This window comes from Vicia villosa, linkage group LG2 (genome assembly GCF_029867415.1).
Source record: "Vicia villosa cultivar HV-30 ecotype Madison, WI linkage group LG2, Vvil1.0, whole genome shotgun sequence".
NCBI lineage: Eukaryota > Viridiplantae > Streptophyta > Magnoliopsida > Fabales > Fabaceae > Vicia > Vicia villosa.
Window position 1 is genome coordinate 146,552,902 of NC_081181.1, and position 13,148 is coordinate 146,566,049.

At 32.9% G+C, this 13,148-nt stretch overlaps 1 protein-coding gene across 1 annotated transcript; it reads left to right on the plus strand.

The window, feature by feature from the left end:
* The first annotated feature begins 6,453 nt into the window (after nt 1–6,453).
* On the plus strand, nt 6,454–11,759 carry LOC131652357 (peroxisomal acyl-coenzyme A oxidase 1-like). Its single transcript, XM_058922198.1, has 13 exons — nt 6,454–6,708; nt 6,836–7,006; nt 7,107–7,316; nt 7,447–7,534; nt 7,621–7,783; nt 8,445–8,643; nt 9,014–9,211; nt 9,830–9,961; nt 10,182–10,302; nt 10,419–10,529; nt 10,787–10,856; nt 11,059–11,242; nt 11,334–11,759. Exons 1-13 carry the CDS (start codon nt 6,571–6,573, stop codon nt 11,541–11,543), a joined length of 1,995 nt encoding a protein of 664 aa, XP_058778181.1. The 5' UTR covers nt 6,454–6,570; the 3' UTR covers nt 11,544–11,759.
* The last annotated feature ends 1,389 nt before the right edge of the window (nt 11,760–13,148 follow it).

Here is a 13,148-nt window from a genome sequence, read left to right on the forward strand (position 1 = left end):
AATAATTGATAATTAAAATAAAATAGGTATTTTGCAGATAGTGACCCGTAAAAAAAAAGAGAAATTTTGACATTTGAAAATAAGAATTTAGTGTCTCAAATAAAGACAATTATTAATTCAAGTAAAATAGATATTTTGCTGATAGTGGCCGGTGAGAAAAACAGAAATTTTGATATTTGAAAATAAGAATTTTGTGTCTCAAATAAAGACAATTGTTAATTAAAATAAAATAGGTATTTTGCTGATATTAACTTGTAAAAAAAAAGAAAGAAATTTTGACATTTGAAAAGAAGAATTTTGTGTTTCATATAATGATAATTGTTAAGTAAATAAATATGTATTTTGATGATAGTGACCTGTGAGAAAAAAGAAATTGACATTTGAAAATAATATGTCTCAAATAAAGGCAATTGTTAATCAAAATAAAATAAGTATTTTGCTAATATTGACACGTAAAAAAAAGAAAAATTTTAGCATTTAAAAATAAGTATTCTGGATGAACAAGTTTTGAAGACTCCGAAGACTTAGGTTTGGTGACTCAAGTTTTGGTCCTTCTAAACATGCTTCAACATTTACTCAAGTTTTGGTGTACATGAGGAAATAATACAAGGTACATATGTTCCCACTACCCTGTTTTGGTGGCGCAAGGACTGTACTACGTCACTATGTTGTCAACCACTCCCTCACTAACCGTTATGGACAGAACAACTAAAATTGAGTATTCCAATTATACCCTCCAACAAGCTTAATTTTGGATATAAAAGGAAGACTTGGAAGATTGAAGAACAGTAGAACGATTCTCAATAAAACTTACGATGCACAACTCTCTAATTTATTTTTTGTATAGTTTTGTAAGCAAGTGAACTTTTGTTCGTTAACTTGCAGCAAGTGAGTTTTGTTTATATAATTGCTTAACACTTTTGTGTTACTTGATTGTATTTAAACTTGTGTAATCTGCTTTCAAGAAGTAACTTTATAAACACAAACCTTTATATTCAACTTATGAGTTGATAGTTCCTTGAGAGATTAGGGCTTTAGTCAAAATTCTTAAGAAGACATTGACGGGTAATCTTTGTGGTTTGCAACATTGAAATCGTTCATTGTTGTGATTTCTATAATCAATCCGGTTATAGTAGATTAAGTCCTTATTGAGAAGGCGAAATCACCTTGGCAGGTGGACTAGATTAACTCCGTTAACAATGAACCAGGATAAAAATAATTGTGTTATTTATTTTTGTTCTCGTGTTCTTTGTTTTTGACTTAGGAAGAATTTGATTTTAAACCTTAAAACCCAATTCAAACCCCCCTTTCTTGTGTTTCACTACAAAGGAGCACATATCTAACCAAGAGAAGTTGCACACAACTCTATCAAGTCTCTTTTCAATTAAAGCTCTATTTTGTCTACCATTATTCCAAGTGAAAATTTGCCAATAGTAGGGAGATAAGTACGATACTTAGAGTTACACCATTAAAGAAGGTCTTCTATAGAAGTTTTACTTGGATTATGGGCCATTTTGTATTCATTTGAGCTTATAATATCACTGAAATCCCAATTCAACACCAAGGGATATTCACCTGGTAAGGCTTTAATATCCAAGTCAGGATATTCACTGAAATCCCAATGAAGACCAAGTCAGGATTATTTTTAACAACCAAGTTTTTCAGATCCAATCTAGAAGGAGCACTGGCTAAATCCCTAATGTTCCAAAATAAGCACTTCATGGTGAAGATTATGAATTACTAGCATAAAGTCTAGTCTAAAGGCTATGCTTTGTAGCTTCTTTTTTTTGCCTTTCTTTATTGTAACCATCTTAAAACCATCATCTGGAGAGCAACCATATCGAGTTCCAACCTCATCACTCATGTCTGCCATGTTGGCCCCATGAGTTTTATAATAATTCTTTAACTTTGTTTGAATCCATCTGTGCTTGGGAATCAGGGACTACCTCCACCATTTGTGTAGCATCCACAAACTCACTACTTGAGGTATCATCTAATTCTAGAATCTTAATTTTTTTCAACTTCATGCACGTTAGGATTTTAGAATATAACGGAATTGACGGAAAGGACTAACAGATTCTGTTTGTATAGTTAAAGGATTCAAATGTTCTTTTTTAAAGTTAAAAGACCAAAATGGACCCCAAATACAAGATAAGGGATGAAAAATGGTATTTAGCCTAAATTTTATGATATCAAATTTTATTTATATAAAAAATAAAAAATTAATATGACATCATAATGTATGATACTGTTATGCTAGTATGAGTGACCAGAGATCTTAGTATTTTTTGGGGTTAGGGCTTGTTCACAGTGGCGAGAAACTCTATTCCACAATATTTTACGCTGATGAAAGATACAACTTACATGAGGTGAGAAAATTTATAACTTTTGAAGTATTTCTTGTGCATTCTTACGAGATGTCTTCCTCAACCGTAAGATTGAGGTATTTATAGAGGCTTATGGGTGACACAGTCAGAATCGGTAATCGAATAGCAAACGCTAAACCTAGAATTAAAACTCAGGATTTACAAGCGCAAAGCCTATTAAATAAGCTAGAATTCACCCGAACAAAGAAAACTTCAAATTTTATTAAAAGATAATCCTTATGGCCACTTTAAAAGTCTTTAAATACAAAAAAATAAAGAAACTCTATAAGACCTTATGGACCTTTAATCCAAAATAAAATTAAATAAAACAAATAAAATAGCAATTGCTTAAATATTAAAATAAAAAATTACTTAAATATTAAAATATTTTCCGACGCGCGATTTCTTCTTCGACACGCGCGGGCAACCTTCCTATATCAATGGGCCTAGAGTTCAAGGAACTCCTAAAAAAATGATAAACGCTCCTTCTTGACCGAGAGAGTTATTGACCGCCTAATTCCTAAAAAATCATGAACCTAACTTTGCAAATACATTTAGAAAATGGGTAAACGTTTTTCCTTAAGGCGAACTCCCAAACCACATAAAGGATATATCCTCGACGATACTTCATAGGGCGCGGGTGTAGGGGAAAAATATGAGAACGAAGCCATTAAGTTGACTCGACTCAATATTTCAGTGAAAGTCGCTACCGCGCTTTATTGTTTCCAAAGGAAAAGGGAAAAGAACGAAAAAAACCCAAAGTTTGTTTTTTAAAACAAAAAGAGATCTTAGGTACGGGTGTTGATTATACAAGGGGAAGGTTTTAAGCATACCTCATATCTGTGGTACTCCACAGGAACATTTTTGAAAATCTGTGTCGTGTGTGCTAAAAAAGAGTTTGTTTTATTTTTAAAATAAGCTCGGCAAAACATTAAGCCTTGTGCCTACATATCTCCTAGGTGCAATGGAGAAGTCAGAGCTAATGTAATTCCGCTTAAAAGGGAAAAACGTTTTAAAAACCGAATAAACACTTTATCATCGTCGGAGAGAAATACTCAGCCATTGATCTTGAGAATGAGAACAAACGGACTCTTTGCATCACAAATGAAAGAATGGCTCCAACTCGGATGAAAATCAACGAGTATGCCACTAGCTCTCTCACGTGGAAAAGATTCCATCATATCAATCAATTTCAAAATCGTGGGGTATCGCCACTCATTACAACAATTAATCGTGTCTAAACTTTTGAAGAAAAGCCACTATGGGCAAAATATATTTTTAAAGAAAGGTTTGAAAAAAAAAAGGATAACAAACATAAGAAGATTTTTGAAAAAGGGAGAAGATTTTGAAAATCTAAGAATGAGAGGAGATGAAGAGGCTATCCTAATGCGTAAAATAAAAGCTAAGGAAAGAAACGGTCTAACCGAAGAAGAAGCCAACACTTGACATTAAGAGTCAAGGTAGATTTCCCATCCTTTGGACTATCAATACTAAACCAACACATTATCGCTTGGGGATCCAGATGAACTTATTATCTTTAGTACCACTTTGCATTAAGCACATGAAAATTCTGACGAAAATAGTACCACTTCCATTTGGATGAAAACTGTCACTTCTGCTGAAGGGACTTACCATTTGCTGAGCTTCTTCCATTTGGAATCAAGAAGTTCATAAAGCCTGAGAGATTATCACTTGTTGTGAAGATAAGATTGATATGTGGGGACATACAAACTTGCTCAAATAAAGAGGCTTGAATTTGTAGTCGAACAAAACATGCTGAGGACAGTACCAGTTGCTCAATTTCAGAACCTTCCCCTTGCTTTCAAGTACAAATTCCAACGGAGTGCAATAATAACACTGTTGGGAAATAAGCCTTTCAATATCTAATAGGAATATCAATCATAAATAGATTCTCCATTGTTGAGGAAAATAGAATCCTCAAGAGGTTCAAAATAAATACCTTCTCAATCTAGGTTTCTCAGCTTAGAGAGGTTCCAACATAGTATTTCAAGAGACCAAAGTTCAACTCCAGGAACAAACTGGATAGAAATGGTCAAACAAGACTCTACTCAATGAGGAATAAACTAAACTAGGGTTTAGTTCCATCTCGATAAATGCTGAGGAGGAACACTGAAGCAAAATTCTTCCACGAGGAACAAACTTAGTTGGGATTTAGAAAGGATAAACACTTTCTGCATATGGGAGACACTCTAATGGAGAGATCATACACTTTGAGGGGATAACAACATTGAAGAGAGTGGATTAAATCATTTAAAAATGCAAGATGAATATGAATTTTTATTCATTTATGCATGTTGTATGTATGAATGAATGAATTTCATGTATATGCTGACAAAACAAACACAGAGATACTGGAAATGACAAGACATCACAGTACAACAGACACTCGGAGAATTTCAAAAAGCTGGAGAATCAACGGAAATCCTTCTAAAGACCCATGCTGGGAATATTGCTGAGGATTCAATTGGAGATAAATAGAGGCCACTGAAGGAACAAAGTCCGGCTACCAGGGCTCAAAAGAAAGCTACTGATTGAGGAGAAGACCCAAAGTCACGTTTCAAACATCCACACAACCATTGAAGGGATAACAACATGAACTCCGCATTGAGGGAACACTTGTTGGAGATACACACCAAGCAAATTCTTTGGGAACTATCAACCTCTGCGAGGAATTACAGATACTTCTAACAAAAGGGTTGGACAACACATCCTTGCAAGCTCTACTATGGGGAATCCGAGAAAATTTCCTTGGAGAAAATCATCATTCTGAACTTGTAGGGGAAATAAGAAGTTATCATCATAGCAAAAGGTTGGCTTATGGGGATTTTAGTTTAAAACTCAACACAAGGTGAGAGAGAAAACCCAACAGTCAACAACTATCTCAAAACTTCTTAGTAGAGAGTGACATACTATAGATTGATCAAGGCAATGACCTTTGTACTTCAAGCTAATGAGGTGATCAAGGTAACTTCTAATTCACAACTTGCCCCAAACTACATGGTCTATGAGAGGAATCTGTCTCAAGAGGATTCCTAGAGATCCTTGGCATCATAAAGAATTGGAATAATCTGCCCCAGATCAACAGATTCTTGGATAGATTCGTCAAATTTCGACGTAACTGCCCCAAATTGACTGTACTTGTCACATTCTTTTGCTTGAAAGAGTCCTTAAGCTTTGCACCACAAGGTAATAGTGTATTTTGTAATGTTTTAATCTTCAATTATTTGTTTTAAAAAATATTAACATATGATTTTTTTACTTATATACATGTATAATTATTATTATAATTTAATCGATTTAATTATTGTACTAATTAAAACTTTATTCATTTTAGATAGTTTTTAGTATTTTTTTCAGATAAAGATGTGTTAACTTTAATGATAAAATAATTTAAAAAAAAAATAATTTTATTAATTTTCCTTTTGTCTCAAATGGGAGAATCCAATGTTGTTGTTTTTTTACTTTTTTTCTCTCTCTTAAATTATTTATCTTTTTAAAATATCAATGTATATTTTATCAATTTTTTCTTTATTAAAAAATACTTTTATGTGTTTTACTCCAATAATTACATATCAATAAAGGTATATTTTAGTTAAAAAACTAAATATAATTAATTATTATCTTTAAAATATGTAAAATGCAACAAAGACACCTAATTTGATAAGCAAGCAGTTAGATAAATTATGACCCCCAGTTTTTATGTATGGTTTCAAAAAGAAAATAATTTAATATCATTAAAAAAAAAACAAAACGGCTGCTTAATTTGTAATAAAATATTTGAATAAATAAAACAATCTTATCATCAAAATAAACAAAATCACTAACTTCCTAAAAAGGTGCCAAGATCAACTATGACACCTGAATAAGACAGAAAGAATATTTGTTTAATGTGAAATAAATCCAAACATTATGAAATTAATTCATTAAAAAAATGTGTATGGAAAGTAAACAGCCAACAGTAAAGGAAAAAAAAGAAACAAAACCACTTTGAAGCAAAAATGGACCGATCCAATGAACCGCCACGTTTTACTAATGAATTTATGTTTGACTTAACTTTGAGAATCAACGTCCATTATTATTAGTGTACTCTTTTTCCTATCGTCATCACTGCTATATAGAAAAGGTTCAACGCACTCTCTTCATCACGATTCACAAAACATTGTTCAATTCTCAATCGGAAAAAATGGCCGGCGTTGATTATTTAGCTTTCGAGAGAAACAAAGCTCAATTCGATGTTAACGAATTGAAGATCGTTTGGGCTGGTTCTCGTGAAGAATTGGAACTTACCGATCGGATTTCTCGCCTCGTTGCTAACGATCCGGTGAATTTCCTGTTTTGTCCTTCTCTGTTTGTTATAGCTAGCTTATGTTTTCTGCAAATTACTATTTAGTTTCATGTTGATGATGATGATGATGAGTGTGGCTTAATTGGTTGTTCGTCATTTCTAGGTTTTCCGAAAGGATGATAGAGCTAGTCTTGATAGGAAGGAGTTGTTTAAGAACACTCTGAGAAAAGCAGCTTATGCATGGAAAAAGATTATTGAGCTTCGTCTTACGGAAAAGGAAGCTAATAAGCTTAGAACCTTTGTGGATCAGCCTGCTTTTACGGATCTTCATTGGGTATAATTCAAATTATGTCATCTTCTTTTTTTGTTTTGTTTTCGCAATGGAATATGTTAGTATGTAGTGCTAAATTTTAGTTGTTTATATTCTTTTGCAGGGGATGTTTGTGCCTGCTATTAAAGGGCAAGGAACTGATGAGCAGCAGGCTAAGTGGTTGCCTCTAGCTAATAAGATGCAAATAATTGGTTGTTATGCCCAAACTGAACTTGGTCATGGATCCAATGTTCAAGGACTTGAAACAACTGCGACATTTGATCCACAAACAGACGAGTTTGTTATTCATAGCCCCACGTTGACTTCCAGCAAAGTGAGTGAATTGTGTCATGTCTTCTGAGAGTCCGTCCGTTCTAGTCTTTTACTGTTATTATGCTTTTTCGGATTTTAGAATCTTACAATGTTATTGGATATATCTCACTCTTTATTGTTGATTTAAACAGTGGTGGCCTGGTGGGTTGGGTAAAGTATCCACACATGCTGTGGTTTATGCCCGTCTTATTACGGATGGTCAAGACCAAGGAGTGCATGGTAATTACCGAACTTAGTCATCCAAATTTCTGGTGTTAGACACAAACATAAACTTATTAACTATATGATGTATGTCCTTTTTGAAGGTTTCATTGTCCAGCTGCGGAGCTTGGATGATCACTTGCCTCTTTCAGGCATAACTGTTGGAGATATTGGAATGAAATTTGGAAACGCAGCATATAACAGCATGGATAACGGAGTTCTGAGTTTTGACCACGTACGAATTCCAAGGAATCAAATGTTAATGAGGTAGTTCAATTTTTACTTATTTGCCTTCTCTGGTCTCTCCAACCAAATATCTAATAATCTTAGCTGTATGTTTAATGATGTATAATTTATACTACATAAACATAAATGATCTGTGGGTGCCAAGAGACTACAGTCCAAGCCACACTAGGCAATGTCTATGTGGGTGAATCCACAAGTTGGGAGACTGAATCAAACTCAAATAGTATTACTATTAACCAATACATGAATAAAAAATAAATATAGTCAGTATCATCAGTGAATATTGGTACTTAGGTTATTTACGGTGTTGTGTGTATCGATTAAGTGCATTTCTCTGGCAGCTACTTTTTAAACCAGGCAAGCAGTTAAATGCTTAGGACCAAATGCCTTAATAATCAAATATTGAAACATCTACACTATTATTTGTTACTTCTTTTTTAATGCAAAGGTAACTTACTTGATAGAAATGATGGTTAAGAGAAACAAACAGGAACAAACAGCTGTGTAAATCCTGTGTAGAACTCATCACTCTTGTGATGTGTGGAGGGAAGGTCTGTGACCGCAAGCATGTCTTTAGATTGACCTTTTCTAATCATTTTCAATATCAATGTTTTTTTTTTCCTTCAAATTTTGTCAATATAAATAATAATTCAGACGATTCTCTGTTTTTCCATTCTACCAGGGTTTCACAGGTCACCAGAGAAGGAAAATATGTACAATCCAGTGTTCCAAGACAATTAATGTATGGTACTATGGTATATGTGAGGCAGGCAATTGTAGCTGATGCATCGACTGCTTTGTCACGAGCAGTTTGCATTGCTACTAGATATAGTGCTGTTCGAAGACAGTTTGGGTCTCAGAATGGTGGTCTTGAAACACAGGTAAGGTTTAAAGCATATGGATGCAAGTATGTTGCTTGTAAGAGAATTCATATTTATTAGAGATTTTGCAAATGGAAATTTTTTCATTAAGTAAATTAGTGGAAAGCAAAAAGAAAAGGTTGGACCAAATATCTTGAATTACAATTAAAATATATGCCAATTCATTTTAATTTGATTGTGTAACTTTAGGTAGTTTTCTTTTCACCAACAATTTTTTTGTTGTTGCAAATTTTGTAGCAGGAAGGTGGATGAGATTCTTTCTCATCTTTTCAATCATTATTTGATATTGGTTGGCTACAATAAAATTGAATGGTTAGAGTATATTTTAAGTTTGATGTGTATTTTACTTTATGCTCCTGTTTCGATTTAGGTGATTGATTACAAAACACAGCAGGCTAGACTCTTCCCATTGCTAGCATCTGCATATGCTTTCAGATTTGTTAGTGAGTGGCTGAAATGGCTTTACACGGATGTGACTCAAAGATTACAAGCGAATGATTTTTCAACATTGCCTGAAGCTCATGCGTGCACTGCTGGGTTGAAATCCTTGACTACTACCGCAACTGCTGTATGTTACTACTTAGTACTTATGTTCATTTCTATGCTGATTGGTCTTAGGTGTTCTATTTTATTATTATTTTCTAACTTTAGATTTCATTTAAACATTGCGTTTGATGGATTCATATGTGGGATTGTTGTTTACTTTTTGTGTTGTGCTATCCTTTAGTGTGATTCCATAAATGTTACTGACAAGTTTCCTCCCTTTATCTATCTTTCTATGTTATAGTTCATTTCCATATTTCTTTATTACCACCATATACAGTTCATTTTGTTAAACGTGAATGTTTTGAAGACATAAGAATTTTATCTTAATAGTCTAGATTTATATACTTTGCTAGATCAATTATACATAAGAATTTTATCTTAATAGTCTAGATTTTCATCTCGAAAAGGTTACTTGTCTTGAAATGCAGGTAGGTCATTATATTTTGTTTATGTCATCTATTTGTTTCTGGGATAACCGACTGAATTAGTAATCTTCTCTACCTTTAAATGATTAGGATGTTTTTGTTGCTGTCAGTGTGTGTTTTACCCTTTAATTGTGCTTTGTCATATATGTGTTGTTCACTTTGTAGCTGTGAACTTTTTTGAAGTTCAAATAAAATTAATCAACTTTCCTTTGTAGGATGGAATTGAAGAATGCCGTAAACTATGTGGAGGTCATGGTTATCTTACTAGCAGTGGTCTACCCGAGTTATTTGCAGTTTATGTTCCTGCCTGCACATATGAAGGAGACAATACTGTGCTGCTTTTACAGGTTTAAATATCTTATACATCATTCCATTTTCCATTGTTCAATAATCTCTGTTAATTTGCTTACGTACTTCCATGATGCAGACACGTTTAAAATCTTTATGTTTAATACATGCATATTGATTTCCTTATTACTTTTCTTTGCCTCACACTAGCTGTCTGATTTAGGATGTCTTTTAGGAATTATCTTGGGTTGTTTTTGACTTCTAGAAAATCTCATGCAGGTGGCAAGGCATCTCGTGAAGACTATTTCTCAGTTGGGCTCTGGAAAACAACCTGTTGGTACCACAGCTTATTTGGCTCGACTGGAACAGTTGTCGCAATATCAATCTGATGTTACAAGAGGTATAATGAAATTGTAATCTTTTGATTTTTTAGTCAAGAATGGTTTCATTTAATATCAGTATGCACACCTGTGTCCTTTGATTTGTGGTTTTATGCTTATTTTTTATTCCTTTCAGCTGAGGATTGGTTGAAGCCTAATGTAGTGATTGAAGCATTTGAAGCTAGGGCTGCCAGGATGAATGTTGCTGTTGCTCAAAATCTCAGCAAGTTCTCTAATCCTGAAGAGGGTAAATGATTCAATACATCTATCATATATTGTTTGAATCACAAGCTATATTGACTGGTCTGTGTAGTTGATTTGTCTTAACTGACGTGTTATTGGAGAACATAGGTGTTGATTTTTTAGTTTTTAATGAAAGCACCTACCTAAAGATATTATACTGGTTTCTCACATGGTTGAAGAATAAATTGAATTCCCAGTGTTGTTTTGCAACTTTTATGTCTGGATATTATTGTTCTTTGCTAATTGTTTTTCTGACCTTAGGTTTTCAAGAACTCTCGGCTGACTTAGTTGAGGCAGCAGCTGCTCACTGCCAATTAATTGTTGTTTCCAAGTAAGTTTCTACTGAATTTACATGTCATTTGCTTGTAATTAATGTGTTACTGATTTTTATTCTCGCGAGCTTCATGATCTCTATATTTAGTCCACTTGGAGACACCATAGTGAGTCCCAAAAAAGTACCCAAATGTAGTAGTAAATTTGAGAGATTTCTGAATGTTATACATTTAAGTTGATCAAAACCTTGTGCTTTTTAGATTTATAGAAAAGTTGCAGCAAGATATACCTGGAAAAGGAGTAAAACAGCAATTACAAGTTCTTTGCAGCATTTATGCTTTATTTCTTCTTCATAAGCATTTGGGAGATTTTCTTTCCACTGGCTCCATCAATCAAAAACAAGGATCACTCGCAAACGAGCTGTTGAGGTCCTTGTATTCACAGGTTTGTCCTAAAGAGTTTCTAGTTAACATCATTTTCTGCTTTATATTAACTGTATTATAAGAAGGCTGATGTTTTTTTTATGGTTAATTAGGTTCGTCCTAATGCAATTGCGCTCGTTGATGCATTTAATCACTCTGATCACTTGCTTGGTTCGACTCTTGGACGCTATGACGGCAATGTGTATCCTAAGCTGTATGAAGAGGCTTGGAAAGATCCTTTGAACGATTCAGTTGTTCCTGATGGCATTCGTCAGTATGTTCAACCAATTCTTAGGCAACAACTACGCAATGCCAGACTCTAGAGTATTTTATAATTGAGCTACTATTTGGTTGAAAATCATCAATAATGTTGAATGAAAAAATAAATAAATGTAGATGAATACTTAGTAGCGGAAATTTGATACTGAGTTTATTTCCATGTTTAATAATATTCATGAGAGGAAGTAGCAATTCGGTGTATCTGGAATGTAACTAAAACATCATTATTTATTTATGTATACTTGACGCTTCATGTTTCATTTCATAGGATCTTGTTTCTTGAAATGCTTGATTTTTACAATCCATTCTTTAGTCACTTATTTATTATCGTCATTTATCTATAATCCATGGTCGCGATCATCAATCACTTGAGCAATTATGTATTTTTTAACACTAAATCAAAATTTACTAATTAAAAAATGACTATTCAAACTAATCATCATATAAATCGATCTTTTTAAGATCCTTAATTGATTTTTTTTGGAGAGTTATAGAATTTATGAACGAGTAATCAAACCTATATAAGGTTATAGAATTTATGATACAAATTCTATGTTTTAGGTATATTATCAATTTATTCACATCGACTGAATCATCTGCACACTTTAATTCAGCACTACTATTTAGGAATGTCAATTTGTTTCCTTTATAGGGATTTCCATGGAGATTTTCTTGTTTGAGATTTCAAAGTTGAAAAAAAAAATTCGGTAACAACGAGGATGGAAAACAAAGTCCACTCGAAGATACTTTGGGGAAGGAACATCAAACATGCCACCTGTTCTGCAGAATTTTTATATTGGTTTATTTGTCATTTCATATAATTTATTTTAGGATTACTTACCGTTTTCGCCCCCTCTATTTTATCTCATTCACAAAATTGGTTCTATTTTAAATTTAAACAGGTTTGGACCTCCTTACATATTTTTGCAATCAAAATTAATGATGCTTTTAATTTTTTAAATAACAAGTTGCATGTAAAACATGACAAATTATCGTATATAAATTTATTATTGAACTTTGTAAATAAAAATATAAGTTAAAAACGAAAAAATCTTATGAATTTTTTATAAAAAAAAACTGTTTGAATCTATACACAAATTTAAAACAATACAGTTTATTTATTATTTTATATAATTTATTTTATAGTTAAATACACAAAACCCCTGTAATATAGGCGAAATTCGCTTTCCCCTCGTAATTTTTTTTTCTTCAAACACCCCCTTGAAATATAAAAATACTATGTCTTTTGCCCCCTAAGTGTAAAGTTTATCCCTGTAATATTTTTTTTTGATTCCCCCCCCCCCCCCCCCCCCCCCCCCCCCCCCCCCCCCCGATCTGGTGTTAATCCAAACAAAAAAAATTACAGGGGGAAAGTAAAAAAAAATTACCAGGGTAAAGCGAATTTTGCATATATTACAGGGGTGAAAATGATATTAACCCTTTATTTTATAAATAAGTTTGAAAGTTTGGTGTTCATGATTCTCAAGAGTATAGATTAAATATTGTTAAATATATATATATATATATATATATATATATATATATATATATATATATATATATATATATATATATATATATATATATATATATATATATATATATATATATATATATATATTCATCTTAGAGGATTAATTTTTGAACTT

Excerpts from the sequence above, each read along its gene's own strand:
- LOC131652357 (XM_058922198.1), top strand. The coding sequence starts at position 6,571 with ATGGCCGGCGTTGATTATTTAGCTTTCGAGAGAAACAAAGCTCAATTC. Across the intron at positions 10,303-10,418 it reads TCAATCTGATGTTACAAGAG|CTGAGGATTGGTTGAAGCCT; the intron begins GTATAATGAAAT and ends TATTCCTTTCAG. Across the intron at positions 10,530-10,786 it reads GTTCTCTAATCCTGAAGAGG|GTTTTCAAGAACTCTCGGCT; the intron begins GTAAATGATTCA and ends TTCTGACCTTAG.